The sequence below is a fragment of the Eubalaena glacialis genome, chromosome 2 (genome assembly GCF_028564815.1).
Source record: "Eubalaena glacialis isolate mEubGla1 chromosome 2, mEubGla1.1.hap2.+ XY, whole genome shotgun sequence".
NCBI lineage: Eukaryota > Metazoa > Chordata > Mammalia > Artiodactyla > Balaenidae > Eubalaena > Eubalaena glacialis.
Genome location: NC_083717.1, coordinates 159,485,189 through 159,502,636, shown reverse-complemented (window position 1 = coordinate 159,502,636; position 17,448 = coordinate 159,485,189). Strand labels below are relative to the sequence as shown.

Here is a 17,448-nt window from a genome sequence, read left to right as displayed (position 1 = left end):
CATTTGAATATCAAGAAAACATGTAACGGAAAAACGTAATCACTCTAAAAAAATCTGTATAAATAGCTCAACTCTTCTGATTAAACTCTCTAATCCATTTAGTTAAACCAGTGACAAATCATTCTTTTTAAAGGAATAAAAATTCAAGTCAGAAAGCATTCCTTACAAATACGTATTTTTAATTTTGTTGGAATGTATCACATTCCCTCATTCACCTCCATCCAGAGAAGTTGAAGAGTGAGTGACTGGCATCTTTAATCTCTGAAAAATCATACGTTACAAATACAGTTCTTAACTTCAAAAATGGAAAAAATGATCGTAAATACATTGAATATTTAAAGAAAAATATTTTTCTAAAATATGGCTTTTCCTATTGAGATTTTCCTCATCTCCTTTAATATTAAAAATTGCATTTTCTTTTCCAATTAAAAAAAAGCATGAAAGTAAGAATTTCGTAAATAATTAATATTTGAAACTGAAGTTAAGGTCCATGTGAAACTATGTTTTACTATAAGTCTGAAAGATTTAAAAAGCCAATATAGTTTTAAATCATTAGCATGATTTACAAGTGAAATTCTCTAAAACAGAACCACAGAAATCAGCACATAGAAGATGAAATTCACACTACTGGTGAAAACACTTGGCCACTCAAAAACCAAGAGGAAAAAAGAAACTAAAGCAAGTGGCAGGTACTTGTTACTGACGGGTTGGGGGTGGTGCTAAACTATGGCCAAATCATAGTTTAAATATAACTTTTGTGGTGTGAAAATTTAATGAATATGTGGAAATGGAAGAAACTCAGAAACCAGAGTTATTTCCATTTCAAATGAGGATGATAGTTCTGAGCCACCAGCTGTTTACAGTTCATTGAATGAGGTTCTAGTTGATAGGAGATAATTACCTCTTCCCTACAGGAGGCAAGTGTTTCTCATTCTACAGACACCTCTGATGAATGGCCATGGGGGTATGAGACCAAGAGAGCATGCCAAGATCAGTTTCGTTTTTAACGATCTCTTGAAACACCTGATTTTCTGCTTTTTCCTATTTAAGTATAGGAAAATGTGCATCTTAAAATATACAGAATAAAGTCGCTGGCTATTATTTTGCTTTTATAAGGCACCTTAACCTTAAAAGGAAAACAGAGTGATTATACACAGAAAGTATATATACCATCAATAGTACTAGAAAAGGATGAGCGTGATCATTTCAACTTCAAGCATTTGAAGTGTTAAATTCTATTTACTAATACATTGTTTTCCCCTGATTTAAGTTTCTTTTCTGTTAATGACAGTTACCCCATTCATTCCAGCTCCTTCGGCTACTTGGAAACGCCTATCAATTCGATCTTCCCAAACTCTCTCAAATTTGTCTCTTCACTTCCAGTGCAAACTGCCACACACCTCAGTATTTCTCAGCTTCAGTACGGTCCTCATATCCTAAACGATCTCCTTGCTTCTAGTCTCTTACAATGAATCCAGTTCAAGCAAAATACTACTTTTCAGATTAATATCACTAAAGCAGCACTCTCATCATGCCACTCTTATGTATAAAAATCTTTCAAAAGCAGGTTGTGACTCCAAAATAGAAAAAAGCTTATGGCATATTAAGCAAAAACCAAAATTCAAAAGTAAATCAATTCTATCCTTACAAATATGTAACACTGGGTAAGCATATTAATAAGAGCTAGAAGAGAACACACACACAAAATGAAGAGAATATATTTTAAAGGTCCTGGGACTTGGAGTTTACCCTTGATTTATATTTCCCGTTTGTTGTTATAATGATGTTTATACAATAAATAAAATCGTTCAGCAACCATTTACTGCTTATGCACTATAAAGCTTAACCTGTACCCAAGGACCTCTGCAATCTGGCTCCCAAACCTACCTTTTCCAACCCTCCTTTTCGCACAACCAAAACTCCAGACAAACTAAAATATTCTATTTCTCATTGGGTTCCTGTACTGTTCTTTCCCAGGTATGGACCATTACTTACATCATATGCTCCAGCCAGTATGCTCTTCTCCATTTCTGGGTGTCTAAATCCTACCTAATTATCCTTTACAGCTCAGTTCAAATAATACCTTTTCCACATAGCTATCCCTGACATGTTCCTCCAATGAGCATTTCATCTAATCTCTCACATAAATGCAGCACTTCCTATTTTGCACTGTAGTTTTTGTATGTCCGTGTGTCAGAAGTAGCCCCCTTTAGGGCAGGGACCTTCTTTTAGCTATCTTTGTATTCCACTCAAGGCGTAACATAGAGTCTTTTTGAATAAATATGTAAAATGAGTGAACAAATACTTTCAAAAAGTGAGGGCTAGGAAGACTAAAAACCAACAGCAACTCTTACTTTTAGTTTTATTATGATTCTCCTTTTTTTCACTCAAGTTTATTTCTTAACCTAACCTTCTTACCTGAAGATACGTTATTCTCCGCTGGACCAGCTCTGTCAGATCTTTGGCCTCTTTTTCCCGCCAATCACCTGCTCCATCTGTTTGACTGAGGTAGTATAAATCCGTCATTATAGACCTATAAAAAGCAAACAACATTGTGGGTCTAACTTATTTGTATTTCATCACAGGATTACACAAAGTCGTAAGAAGAGAGTCGAATTCTTCATAAAAATTGATGCTCACACTGATGCTGGTACCCATTTTTTATTTTCTATCAAGACTGTGAAATTCAACAGTGTAGTCTCTAGCAGCCGAGATTCATTCCTATAGGAAATCTTTACTGTTGAGAAGAACCTACTCCCCAGCCCTGGCCCTCCGTCCCAGGCCAATTATGTGCACTTACATCCCAACACAGAGCACGTCAGAGATCAGGGGAAAGTGGATACCCATAGCAAAGAAATACGTAGACTAACATAAGGGACAGAAATACATTGGTGACAGCATTTGAATATTACCTTTTTGTTCTCTCTACTGTCACCTCCTGTCCCCTCTTAAATTTCTTCTTCATACTTGGAAAAAGATCAGAGGAAAATTTTGGCACAACTGTTACACAACGGTCGAAACCAAGGGTCAGCAAACTTTTTTCAGTAAAGGGCCAGACAGTAAATATTCTAGGCTTTGTGGGCCTCTGTTGCTTTTGTAGCAGGAAAGCTGCCATAGACAATATATTAAAAAAAAAAAAAAAAAAAAAAAAAAGGTGTGTGTCTTCCAATAAAACTTTATTCACAAAACCAGGCTATGAGCCAGATTTCGCCCTGGGGCTATAATTTGACAATCCTTGCTCTAAATTAATAAAATGATTGTTAAGATACTTTCCCATCCTGCATAGTAATTTCAACATGCTGAATTTCCTGCAAAGTAAACTAAAATACCCAGTATACTAGGGAAGAGAAACTTGACGGCTGGTGCAGATGGTTTCATTTATATTACATTAAACAAAAGCTATGACTTGCATTTACCAATAAAGAAAAGTAAAAAGCAAGACTCCTCTCTTTCTCTGACACTCCCTACCAACCTATCAGCAAAACATTTCGCCAAGTTCTGAACAAGTATCAACACTGGCATTGCTACCAACTGAGCCACCACTTTTCTCACCTGAATTGTTACAGTAACCTCTGAACAGGTCTCCCTGCTTCCACCCTTGCCAACCTCTACAGTCTATTCTCAACGTAGCAGCTAGATCCTGTCAAAATATCAGTCAAATGATGTTACTCCTTTGCTCTTATTGAACTGGCTCTTCATCTCAATCAGTCAAACCCAAAGTTACTAATTTGACCTACAAGGCCCCAGACAATATGGCCTCCCTTACCTCTTTTTTTTTTTTAAATGGGTTTATTTATTTATTTTGATTTTTCATTTTTTTTAAACATCTTTATTGGAGTATAATTGCTTTACAATGGTGTGTTAGTTTCTGCCTTATAACAAAGTGAATCAGTTATACATATACATATATCCACATATCTCTTCCCTCTTGCGTCTCCATACCTCCCACCCTCCCTATCACACCCCTCTAGGCGGTCACAAAGCACCAAGCTGATCTCCCTGTGCTACGTGGCTGCTTCCCACTAGCTATCTATTTCACATTTCGTAGTGTATATATGTCCATGCCACTCTCTCACTTTGTCCCAGCTTACCCTTCCCCCTCCCCATATCCTCAAGTCCATTCTCTAGTAGGTCTGTGTCTTTATTCCCGTCTTGCTCCTAGGTTCTTCATGACCTTTTTTTTTTTTCTTTATTAGATTCCATATATATGTGTTAGCAAACGGTATTTGCTTTTCTTTTTGACTTACTTCACTCAGTATGACAGACTCTAGGTCCATCCACCTCACTACAAATAACTCAATTTCGCTTCTTTTTATGGCTGAGTAATATTCCATTGCACATATGTGCCACATCTTCTTTATCCATTCATCTGATGATGGACACTTAGGTTGCTTCCATGTTCTGGCTATTGTAAATAGAGCTGCAATGAACATTGTGGTACATGACTCTTTTTGAATTATGGTTTTCTCAGGGTATATGCCCAGTAGTGGGATTGCTGGGTCATATGGTAGTTCTATTTTTAGTTGTTTAAGGAACCTCCATACTGTTCTCCGTAGTGGCTGTATCAATTTACATTCCCACCAACAGTGCAAGAGGGTTTCCTTTTCTCCACACCGTCTCCAGCATTTATTGTTTGTAGATTTTTTGATGATGGCCATTCTGACAGGTGTGAGATGATATCTCATTGTAGTTTTGATTTGCATTTCTCTAATGATTAATGATGTTGAGCATTCTTTCATGTGTTTGTTGGCAACCTGTATATCTTCTTTGGAGAAATGTCTTTTTAGGTCTTCTGCCCATTTTTGGATTGGGTTGTTTGTTTTTTTGATATTGAGCTGCATGAGCAGCTTGTAAATCTTGGAGATTAATCCTTTGTCAGTTGCTTCATTTGCAAATATTTTCTCCCATTCTGAGGGTTGTCTTTTCGTGTTCTTTATGGTTTCCTTTGCTGTGCAAAAGCTTTTAAGTTTCATTAGGTCCCATTTGTTTATTTTTGTTTTTATTTCTCTAGGAGGTGGGTCGAAAAGGATCTTGCTGTGATTTATGTCATGGAGTGTTTTGCCTATATTTTCCTCTAAGAGTTTAATAGTGTCTGGCCTTACATTTAGGTCTTTAATCTATTTTGAGTTTATCTTTGTGTATGGTATTAGGGAGTGGTCTAATTTCATTCTTTTACATGTAGCTGTCCAGTTTTCCCAGCACCACTTATTGAAGAGGCTGTCCTTTCTCCACTGTATATTCTTGCCTCCTTTATCAAAGATAAGGTGACCATATGTGTGTGGGTTTATCTCTGGGCTTTCTATCCTGTTCCATTGATCCATATTTCTGTTTTTGTGCCAGTATCATACTGTCTTGATGACTGTAGCTTTGTAGTATAGTCTGAAGTCAGGGAGCCTGATTCCTCCAGCTCTGTTTTTCTTTCTCAAGATTGCTTTGGCTATTCGGGGTCTTTTGTGTTTCCATACAAATTGTGAAATTTTTTCTTCTAGTTCTGTGAAAAATGCCAGTGGTAGTTTGATAGGGATTGCACTGAATCTGTAGATTGCTTTGGGTAGTAGAGTCATTTTCACAATGTTGATTCTTCCAATCTAAGAACATGGTATATCTCTCCATCTACTTGTATCATCTTTAATTTCTTTCATCAGTGTCTTATAATTTTCTGCATACAGGTCTTTTGTCTCCTTAGGTAGGTTTATTCCTAGATATTTTATTCTTTTTGTTGCAATGGTAAATGGGAGTGTTTTCTTAATTTCACTTCCAGATTTTTCATCATTAGTGTATAGGAATGCAAGAGATTTCTGTGCATTAATTTTGTTTCCTGCTACTTTACCAAATTCATTGATTAGCTGTAGTAGTTTTCTGGTAGCATCCTTAGGATTCTCTATGTATAGTATCATGTCATCTGCAAACAGTGACAGCTTTACTTCTTCTTTTCCGATTTGGATTCCCTTTATTTCTTTTTCTTCTCTGATTGCTGTGGCTAAAACTTTCAAAACTATGTTGAGTAATAGTGGTGAGAGTAAGCAACCTTGTCTTGTTCCTGATCTTAGTGGAAATGGTTTCAGTTTTTCACCATTGAGGACGACATTGGCTGTGGGTTTTTCACATATGGCCTTTATTATGTTGAGGTAAGTTCCCTCTGTGCCTACTTTCTGGAGGGTTTTTATCATAATTGGGTGTTGAATTTTGTCGAAAGCTTTCTCTGCATCTATTGAGATGATCATATAGTTTTTCTCCTTCAATTTGTTAATATGGTGTATCACATTGATTGATTTGCGTATATTGAAGAATCCTTGCATTCCTGGGATAAACCCCACTTGATCATGGTGTATGATCCTTTTAATGTGCTGTCGGATTCTGTGTGCTAGTATTTTGTTGAGGATTTCTGCATCTATGTTCATCAGTGATATTGGTCTGTAGTTTTCTTTTTTTGTGACATCTTTCTGGTTTTGGTATCAGGGTGATGGTGGTCTCGTAGAATGAGTTTGGGAGTGTTCCTCCCTCTGCTTTATTTTGGAAGTTTGAGAAGGATAGGTGTTAGCTCTTCTCTAAATGTTTCATAGAATTCACCTGTGAAGCCATCTGGTCCTGGGCTTTTGTTGGTTGGAAGATTTTTAATCACAGTTTAAATTTCAGTGCTTGTGATTGGTCTGTTCATATTTTCTATTTCTTCCTGGTTCAGTCTTGGAAGCTTGCGCATTTCTAAGAATTTGTCCATTTCTTCCAGGTTGTCCATTTTATTGGCATATATTTGCTTGTAGTAATCTCTCATGATCTTTTGTATTTCTGCAGTGTCAGTTGTTACTTCTCCTTTTTCATTTCTAATTCTACTGATTTGAGTCTTCCCCTTTTTTTCTTGATAAGTCTGGCTAATGGTTCATCAATTTTGTTTATCTTCACAAAGAAACAGCTTTTAGTTTTATTGATCTTTGCTATAGTTTCTTTCATTTCTTTTTCATTTATTTCTGATCTGATCTTTATGATTTCTTTCCTTCTGCTAACTTTGGGTTTTTTTGTTCTTCTTTCTCTAATTGCTTTAGGTGTAAGGTAAGGTTGTTTATTTGAGATGTTTCTTGTTTCTGAAGTAGGATTGTATTGCTATAAACTTCCCTCTTAGAACTGCTTTTGCTGCATCCCATAGCTTTTGGGTCGTCGTGTTTTCATTGTCATTTGTTTCTAGGCATTTTAAAATTTCCTCTTTGATTTCTTCAGTGATTTCTTGGTTATTGAGTAGAGTATTATTTACCCTCCATGTGTTTGTATTTTTTACAGATTTTTTCCTGCAGTTGATATCTAGTCTCATAGCGTTGTGGTCGGAAAAGATACTTGATACTATTTCAATTTTCTTAAATTTACCAAGGCTTGATTTGTGACCCAAGATATGATCTATCCTGGAGAAAATTCCATGAACACTTGAGAAGAAAGTGTACTGTGTTATTTTTGGATGGAATGTCCTATAAATATCAATTAAGTCCACCTTGTTTAATGTGTCATTTAAAGCTTGTGTTTCCTTATTTACTTTCATCTTGGATGATCTGTCCATTGGTGAAAGTGGGGTGTTAAAGTCCCCTACTATGATTGCGTTACTGTCAATTTCCCCTTTTATGGCTGTTAGCATTTGCCTTATGTATTGAGGTGTTCCTATGTTGGGTGCATAAATATTTACAATTGTTATATCTTCTTCTTGGATTGATCCCTTGATCATTATGTAGTGTCTTTCTTTGTCTCTTATAGTCTTTCTTTTAAAGTCTATTTTGTCTGGTATGAGAATTACTACTCCAGCTTTCTTTTGATTTCCATTTGCATGGAATATCTTTTTCCATCCCCTCACTTTCATTCTGTATGTGTCCCTAGGTCTGAAGTGGGTCTCTTGTAGACAGCATATATACGGGTCTTGTTTTGGATCCATTCAGCCAGTCTATGTCTTTTGGTTGGAGCATTTAATCCATTTACATTTAAGGTAATTATCAATATGTATGTTCCTATTGCCATTTTCTTAATTGTTTTGGGTTTGTTACTGTAGGTCTTTTCCTTCTCTTGTGTTTCCTGCCCAGAGAAGTTCCTTTAGCATTTGTTGTAAAGCTGGTTGGTGGTGCTGAATTCTCTCAGCTTTTGCTTGTCTGTAAAGGTTTTAATTTCTCCATCGAATCTGAATGAGATCCTTGCTGGGTAGAGTAATCTTGGTTGTAGGTTCTTCCTCTTCATCACTTTAAATATGTCCTGCCACTCCCTTCTGGCTTGCAGAGTTTCTGCTGGAAGATCAGCTGTTAACCTTATGGGAATTTCCTTGTACGTTATTTGTTGTTTTTCCCTTGCTGCTTTTAATATTTTTTCTTTGTATTTAATTTTTGATAGTTTGATTAATATGTGTCTTGACATGTTTCTCCTTGAATTTATCCTGTATGGGACTCTCTGTGCTTCCTGGACTTGATTAACTATTTCCTTTCCCATATTAGGGAAGTTTTCAACTATAATCTCTACAAATATTTTCTCAGTCCCTTTCTTTTTCTCTTCTTCTTCTTCTGGGACCCCGATAATTTGAATGTTGGTGCGTTTAATGTTGTCCCAGAGGTCTCTGAGACGGTCCTCAATTCTTTTCATTTTTTTTTCTTTATTCTGCTCTGCAGTAGTTATTTCCACTATTTTATCTTCCAGGTCACTTATCCGTTCTTCTCCCTCAGTTATTCTGCTATTGACTCCTTCTAGAGAATTTTTAATTTCATTTATTGTGTTGTTTATCACTGTTTGTTTGCTCTTTAGTTCTTCTAGGTCCTTGTTAAACGTTTCTTGTATTTTCTCCATTCTATTTCCAAGATTTTGGATCATCTTTACTATCATTATTCTGAATTCTTTTTTAGGTAGACTGCCTATTTCCTCTTCATTTGTTAGGTCTGGTGGGTTTTTACCTTGCGCCTTCATCTGCTGTGTGTTTCTCTGTCTTCTCATTTTACTTAACTTACTGTGTTTGGGGTCTCCTTTTCGCAGGCTGGAGGTTCGTAGTTCCCGTTGTTTTTGGTGTGTGCCCCCAGTGGCTAAGGTTGGTTCAGTGAGTTGTGTAGGTTTCCTGGTGGATGGGACTAGTGCCTGTGTTCTGGTGGATGAGGCTGGGTCTTGTCTTTCTGGTGGGCAGGTCCACATCTGGTGGTGTGTTTTGGGGTGTCTGTGGCCTTATTATGATTTTAGGCAGCCTCTCTGCTAATGGGTGGGGTTGTGTTCCTGTCCTGCTAGTTGCTTGGCATAGGGTGTGCAGCACTGGAGCTTGCTGGTCATTGAGTGGAGCTGGGTCTTGGAGTTGAGATGGAGATCTCTGGGAGAGCTCTCGCCGTTTGATATTACGTGGAGCTGGGAGGTCTCTTGTGGACCAACGTCCTGAACTTGGCTCTCCCACCTCAGAGGCACAGCCCTGACGCTGGCTGGAGCACCAAGAGCCTGTCATCCACATGACTCAGAATAAAAGAGAGAAGGGAAAGAAGGAAAGAAAGAAAGAAGAAGATAAAATACAATAAAATCAAAAAGTTATTAAAATAAAAAAAAATGTTTTAAATAAAAAATTTTTAAAAAAAAGAAGGAAAGAAAGAAGAGAGCAACCAAACCAAAAAAACAAATCCACCAATGATAACAAGTGCTAAAAACTATACTAAAAGAAAGAAAGAAAAAAAAAAAATGGACAGACAGAACCCTAGGACAAATGGTAAAAGAAAGCTATAGAGACAAAATCACACACAGAAGCATACACATACACACTCACAAAACGAGAAAAAGGGAAAAATATATATATATCATTGCTCCCAAAGTCCACCTCCTCAATTTGGGATGATTCATTGTCTGTTCAGGTATTCCACAGATGCAGGTTACATCAAGTTGATTGTGGGGATTTAATCCACTGCTCCTGAGGCTGCTAGGAGAGATTTCTCTTTCTCCTCTTTGTTCGCACAGCTCCTGGGGTTCAGCTTTGGATTTGGCCCTGCCTCTGCGTGTAGGTCGCCTGAGGGCGTCTGTTCTTTGTTCAGACAGGACAGGGTTAAAGGAGCAGATGATTCGGGGTCTCTGGCTCACTCAGGCCGGGGGAGGGAGGCGTATGGAACGTGGGGCGAGCCTGCGGCGGCAGAGGCTGGCGTGACGTTGCACCAGCCTGAGGTGCGCCGTGTGTTCTCCCGGGGAAGTTGTCCCTGGATCACGTGATCCTGGCAGTGGTGGGCTGCACAGGCTCCCGGGAGGGGAGGCGTGGATAGTGACTTGTGATTGCACACAGGCTTCTTGGTGGCTGCAGCAGCAGCCTTAGTGTCTCATGCCCGTCCCTGGTATCCGTGCTGATAGCCGTGGCTCGCGCCCGTTTCTGGAGCTCCTTTAAGCGGCGCTCTTAATCCCCTCTCCTCGCGCACCAGGAAACAAAGAGGAAAGAAAAAGTCTCTTGACTCTTAGGCAGGTCTATACTTTTTCCTGGACTCCCTCCCGGCTAGCTGTGGCGCACTAGTCCCCTTCAGGCTGTGTTCACGCCGCCAACCCCAGTCCTCTCCCTGGGATCTGACCTCCGAAGCCCGAGCCTCAGCTCCCAGCCCCCGCCTGCCCCGGCGGGTGAGCAGACAAGCCTCTCGGGCTGGTGAGTGCTGCTCGGCACCGATCCTCTGTGCGGGAATCTCTCCGCTTTGCCCTCTGCACCCCTGTGGCTGCGCTCTCCTCCGTGGCTCCGCAGCTCCCGCCTTCCGCCACCCGCGAAGGGGCTTCCTAGTGTGTGGAAACCTTTCCTCCTTCACAGCTCCCTCCCACTGGTGCAGGTCCCGTCCCTATTTTTTTGTCTCTGCTTTTTCTTTTTTCTTTTGCCCTACCCAGGTGCGTGGGGAGTTTCTTGCCTTTTGGGAGGTCTGAGGTCTTCTGCCAGCGTTTAGTAGGTGTTCTGTAGGAGTTGTTCCACATGTAGATGTATTTCTGATGTATCTGTGGGGAGGAAGGTGATCTCCACGTCTTAGTCTTCCACCATCTTGAAGCTCCTCCTCCTCCCTTACCTCTTTGATCTCATCTTCTACTACTGTCCTCCTTGTTTACTCTGTTTCAGCCACATAGTCTTGTTACTAACCCCTGAACATGTCAGCCATGTTCCTACTTTAGGACCTTTGCATTTGCTCCTCCTTCCTCTGGAATGCTGGTTTCCCAGATACCCATCCACATGGCTCACCCAAATATCATTCAAAATTTTGCTCATATGTCACCTTCTGCAAAAGGCTATCCAGACTATCTCACTTAAAAATTCAACACCCAGTCACCATCACATCTCTTGCTTTTCCTTCTCCTCTTTCCCTGCTTTATTTTTCTCCAAGCAATTATCATCTTCTAATATATATCATTTACATCTTTATTTTATTATCTTTCTCTCCCTACTAGAATTTAAGCTCCATGGCAGCAGGGTATTTTTCAAACTCCCCTCCCTGCTCCCAAACCAGCATTTAGAACAGTTCTGATCACATAGAAAACATTCAATATATATCTTTGAATAGATAACTGAATGAAAAAGTGGCAAAAATTTTTCAAGAATTTTAGATGAGATAATATTGAGAATTTTTACCTTTCACAAATCCAATTTTGTGCTAGAGAATTTCTGGGAATAATCCTTAACTAGTAATAACTCCAGCTTTACCCCTTCTCTGCACTTTATATTAACTCTTCTGTTCAGGGAATGCTTATAAGTCTGTGTTATTTGCTTGTGAAAATTATAAAGTTAGAAATTTACTTCTATTTATCAGAAAGTATACAGCTGTCCCTTGAACAACTCAGGGGTTAGGGGTGCCGAACCCCCCACACAGTCGAAAATCTGCATATCAGTTTTGAATCCCCAAAAACTTAACTACTAATAGCCTACTGTTGACTGGAAACCTTATTGATAACATAAACAGAATTAACACATATTTTGTATGTTCTACGTACAACAATCAAAATGTTATGCACTAACAAATATCAAAGTAAGGGGTCTGGAGTACAAAAATGTGGACTCTGTTCATTGTAAATATGCAAAATCAGAAAGATTTTGAATCAGAGGAAAAAGAGCTTTGAGAGCCAGACAGATCTACCCCTCAGTTTGGGATCTAACTCTTACCAGCTTTGTGTCCTAGGAAAGTTATTTTGACATCTCTGAGACATAGTTTCTTCACTTTAAAATAAGGATTATAAAACCTTCCACACAGTTTTTAAAAAAGGATTAGTGATAATACAAACAAAGTAGTATATGTGGTGGCTGCTTGCTACAGACTGAACATCTGTGTCTCCCCCAAACGCATCCATTGAAACTTAATGCCCAGTGTGATAGTATTCAAATGTGGGGCGCGTGGGAAGTGCTTAAGTCATGAGGGTGGAGCCTTATGAATGAGATTAGTGCTCTTGTAAAACAGACCCCACAGAGCCTCTAGCCCCTTCTACCGTACGAGGGCACAGTGAGAAGGCACTGTCTATGGAGCAGAAAGAGGGCACTCATCAGACACCAAATCTGCCAGCACCTTGATCTTGAACTTCTCACCTTCCAGAATTGTGAGAAGTAAATTTCTGTTGTTTACAAGCCATGCAGTCTATGATTTATTTTGTCATAGTAGCCCAAACAGACTAAGATATTGCTATTTATGCTAGAATGCCTCAGAGAGTTGCTTCAGAACTTTTATCTTGTGTCTGAAGAGTACCTGCTAATAATTCCACAACTAAGAGGAAAGATCCGTTGGGTATGAGGGTGACAGTAATATGTGGGACTGATAGCCAGTCAGAAAAATGACCCAATACTCAGTGCCTTATAGCACCCTGAAGAAAGGGATTGATCAGTGAGGACTCATTTAACAGATGATGAAACCAGCCCTCAACAACTGTGGTTTATCTAGGAGTACATGACATAGTCTCAGTTCTCTTCTATTCCTGGTTCTTAACTAGATGATAAACCATTTAGGAGCAAAGCAATGGAAGCCCACTGGAAAAATAATTAAAGTCTTATTTACTATCATAGAAAATCATCAGAACTACAAACGATTAACAGAGAATACCTGATAATAGCCCCTTTGAATAAAACAAAACTATTAATAATATACAAATAAAAATTCAAAATCATAGCCACAGTTTAGAATATTCACCCAACTAATAGTGGAACAGCTTTATACAATGCTTTGGGATAACAGGGTCGTCTGTGAAGCATTTCAGGCATTTGTTCAATGTGTCATCATTATCCATGCACAGGACACTTCACAGCTTGACTATTTCCATATTTACCCTTTTAAAATAGGACAAGAGTCTAATATGTGATGCTTTACCTGTTTTTGTATGTATTATTCCCACCTAAGATTCAAAACATTTCTTTCATGAAAAAGAGTAATTTTAGTTAGAAAAACCATATCTACAACTTACTGCCTCCTTAAGAAACTAACTTACAGTCTTACACACTGAACAGAGGTTCAAGTTTTTTTCAGATTATGAAACTGAGGCCCCTATGGGCTATTATGTAGCCTATGGTATTATTTTATAGTTGCTGGGGGAAAAGTTACCACTCATGAAATTGTGTGAGTTGATCATGGAAACACAGGAGATGTCTTTCCTTATAACGGTGTTACAGGGCTAAGCTGAAGTTTATTTAAATTATTTTCTCAGTTTTATAGGGCTCTTTTCCATTACTCTCATCACACCCATTATTTTTCACATTTCATAGGTTTCATCATATCCAAACATGGTCATTTGCTTTTTCCTACCCACCAGATAGGAGTGATCACAAAACTTGTTGAAAGTCTCAAATTTAAATAGCAGTATTGTTTCTGGAGATGTAGTACAGTGGGATAAATAACCAGTCTATCAGCAAATGCCTGTTGAAGGAATAAAGGAAATTCAATATGCTCTGCATGGCGTTACATTAAATTAAAGAGACACACACACACAGACAAATAGCACTACATTCCACGACAATCAGTATATAGCCCCCAGCAGGTAAAAAACTACATTAGGTGTAATTTAGAGGGGAAAATTCTCTGAAATATATAAATTGGCATGGTTTATGCTTTCACGTCATAGTAATCAAGCCATCACTTTACCACTGGGAATGAAAGCTGATCTCTGTATATTTTAATAAATTAGAAAACATAAAAGTGAATGTTTTTACCAAGTTACATCACTACTAAGTCTTAGCAGTCAATTATTTCTATTTATCCCAATATCTGTCAAGAAAGTGGAATAACCAGTCTTATAACTAGAAGACCAAAGAAAGTACACTAATTTTTTATGATAATGCAGTCAGAGTCACAGTATAAGTCACTCTATCCCAATGGTCAACTAAAATTAAGCTTCCTTTGTAAAACTTTTTTTCTTGGCCTCCCCACTGGAGACCATGTAAGGAAGACAAGCTCAGGAAATGATTTTAAATTCAACCTACAGTTGACCCTTGAACAACACCGTTTGAACTGTGCGAGTCCAGTTATATGCAAATTTTTTCAATAAATATTGGAAAAATTTTTTGAGATTTGAGACAATTTAAAAAACTCACAGATGAACTGCATAGTCTAGAAATATTGAAAAAATTAAGAAAAAGTTAGGTATATCATGAATGTATAAAATATGTGTAAACAAATGGGACCTAATGAAACTTAAAAGCTTTCGCACAGCAAAGGAAACCATAAACAAGACCAAAAGACAACCCTCAGAATGGGAGAAAATATTTGCAAATGAAGCAACTGACAAAGGATTAATCTCCAAGATTTACAAGCAGCTCATGCAGCTCAATATCAAAAAAACAAACAACCCAATCCAAAAATGGGCAGAAGACCTAAATAGACATTTCTCCAAAGAAGCTATACAGATTGCCAACAAACACATGAAAGAATGCTCAACATCATTAATCATTAGAGAAATGCAAATCAAAACTACAATGAGATATCATCTCACACCTGTCAGAATGGCCATCATCAAAAAATCTACAAACAATAAATGCTGGAGAGGGTGTGGAGAAAAGGGAACACTCTTGCACTGTTGGTGGGAATGTAAATTGATACAGCCACTACGGAGAACAGTATGGAGGTTCCTTAAAAAACTAAAAATAGAACTACCATACAACCCAGCAATCCCACTACTGGGCATATACCCTGAGAAAACCATAATTCAAAAAGAGTCATGTACCAAAATGTTCATCGCAGCTCTATTTACAATAGCCAGGACATGGAAGCAACCTAAGTGTCCATCATCAGATGAATGGATAAAGAAGATGTGGCACATATATACAATGGAATATTACTCAGCCATAAAAAGAAACGAAATGGAGTTATTTGTAGTGAGGTGGATGGAGTTAGAGTCTGTCATACAGAGTGAAGTAAGTCAGAAAGAGAAAAACAAATACAGTATGTTAGCACATATATATGGAATCTAAGGAAAAAAAAAAATAGGTCATGAAGAACCTAGTGGCAAGACAGGAATAAAGACACAGACCTACTAGAGAATGGACTTGAGGATATGGGGAGGGGGAAGGGTAAGATGTGACAGAGAGAGTGGCATGGACATATATACACTACCAAACGTAAAATAGATAGCTAGTGGGAAGCAACCGCATAGCACAGGGAGATCAGCTCTGTGCTTTGTGACCAGCTAGAGGTGTGAGATAGGGAGGGCGGGAGGGAGGGAGATGCAAGAGGGAAGAGATATGGGAACATATGTATATGTGTAACTGATTCACTTTGTTATAAAGCAGAAACTAAACACACCATTGTAAAGCAATTATACTCCAATAAAGATGTTAAAAAAATATATGTGTAGATACTAGTCTATCCTTACATAGGCATAAAGGCATTAAATTCTATAATTTAATATAAAATTAATAATGTGTTAGTTTTCTTACTATTTTATAACTTTGCTTGCAAAGAATTACATTATCATACAGTATGCCTTCCTCATAACTGGAGAAACTGCATATCAGCCGATCATTGGCTGATAGGTAAGTGTTTTTTTAAATTTAACAATGTTTCCAATACTGTATTATGAATATGACTATAAAAGTGTATGCCATAAAAATTTTAAAACAATTCATTTATTCGTGTATAGGCTAGGCTACCATGAAGCAATCATATTGATTACACTACCTCCTTTAAAGCAATCATTGCTGTTACAGGTATAATGCATGTATTGTTACAGCTGCACATGAATGAATTTTTTTCATGTTATCTTTTCATTTTTGCTTTCTAATGTTAGTAATACATATAATATCTTCAGTGTTTTGTATCATATAAGACAATATAGATGTAGGTACTGACAGACAATTCATCTTGTAAACAGAGGACATAAACTTCCAGTATAATAAAGATAGCACAGTGCTGTAAATGTATTTCCTCTTTTTTATGATTTCCTTAATAACATTTCCTTTTCTCTAGCTTATTTTAAGACTACAGTATATAATACATATAACATACAAAATATGTGTTAATCGACTGTTTATGTTATCAGTAAGGTTTCTGGTTAACAGTAGGCTACTAGTAGCCAAGTTTGTGCGAAGACAAAAGTTATACGTAGATTTTTTACTGTGCAGTGGATTGGTGCCCCTAACCCCCGCATTTTTCAAGGGTCAGCTGTAGTTCTTTGCTAATCCAATAATGTTTAGACATTACCATCCTGCAAAATTTGTCACCTTTTAGCCAAAGACATGAGGATAATCAAAGTTTCAGTTGTGGCCCATTACTGGGAAACATGGTGCCTGAAAACCATTCTACAGAAATTCTGGATTTTCAGTGACTCCATTCTCAGATCAGATCTCCTAGAGGTATCCCTCAAGCTGGTAATCTGGATGTCTTGGTTTTGACTATGAAGATACCAAAAAATCTAGGACGTGGGTGGTGAATCTAAAGGCCTGAGGTATTAAAGCCTGGGAAATACAAACCCAGGCAAAGTACCAGCAGAATAGTGCTAGTCATTTGAGGGTAGAATACACATGCCTGAAGATAAGTGATAAACTAGACCAACATCTATGACTCTAAGAGAAAGCCAGCTATGACAGGCATCAAAACCTCTTCTTCAAAAACTGGGCTACATTTATGTTCTTTGCATTTTCTGTTAATTTTCCTATTTTTATACCTTAATATTCACAGAACTTTTTTTACATGTTCTAGTCTGTCTCAATTACGCCAATGAAGAACCACAAGGAGAGTATTTTGCTTATACCTGATTCAAAATGTTGAAGAGGGAAGTTCCCCCTGAGCGCCAGCACAGAGCAGATATAATTCAAGGAAGAAAAGCCCAAGGTGAAGGAACTGACATTTATTAAAGTAAATGTGACTAAGGGAGGCTACACCACAGAGCCTAATCCATAGGTAAATATGGATCAAGGGCAATACTTCCGTTTGCTCCTGGGGCAGAAGTAAGCAGTGCAAAGGATAAAAATGTGACCAGGAGACAGATAGGCAGACAATGCTCCCACTGCCTCCCATGTTGTCTCAGGGGGAATTTTAGAATACCACCATT

At 38.0% G+C, this 17,448-nt stretch overlaps 1 protein-coding gene across 3 annotated transcripts in view; it reads right to left on the bottom strand.

Annotated features, from left to right (window-relative positions):
• Positions 1-17,448, bottom strand: part of FUT8 (fucosyltransferase 8) — a 318,044-nt gene that overhangs the window by 83,004 nt on the left and 217,592 nt on the right. For all 3 annotated transcript variants that reach the window (XM_061182670.1, XM_061182669.1, XM_061182671.1), the window contains one exon: positions 2,419-2,533. In XM_061182670.1, the coding sequence (XP_061038653.1) occupies positions 2,419-2,533 (115 nt within the window). The remainder of the gene's footprint in view (positions 1-2,418; positions 2,534-17,448) is intronic.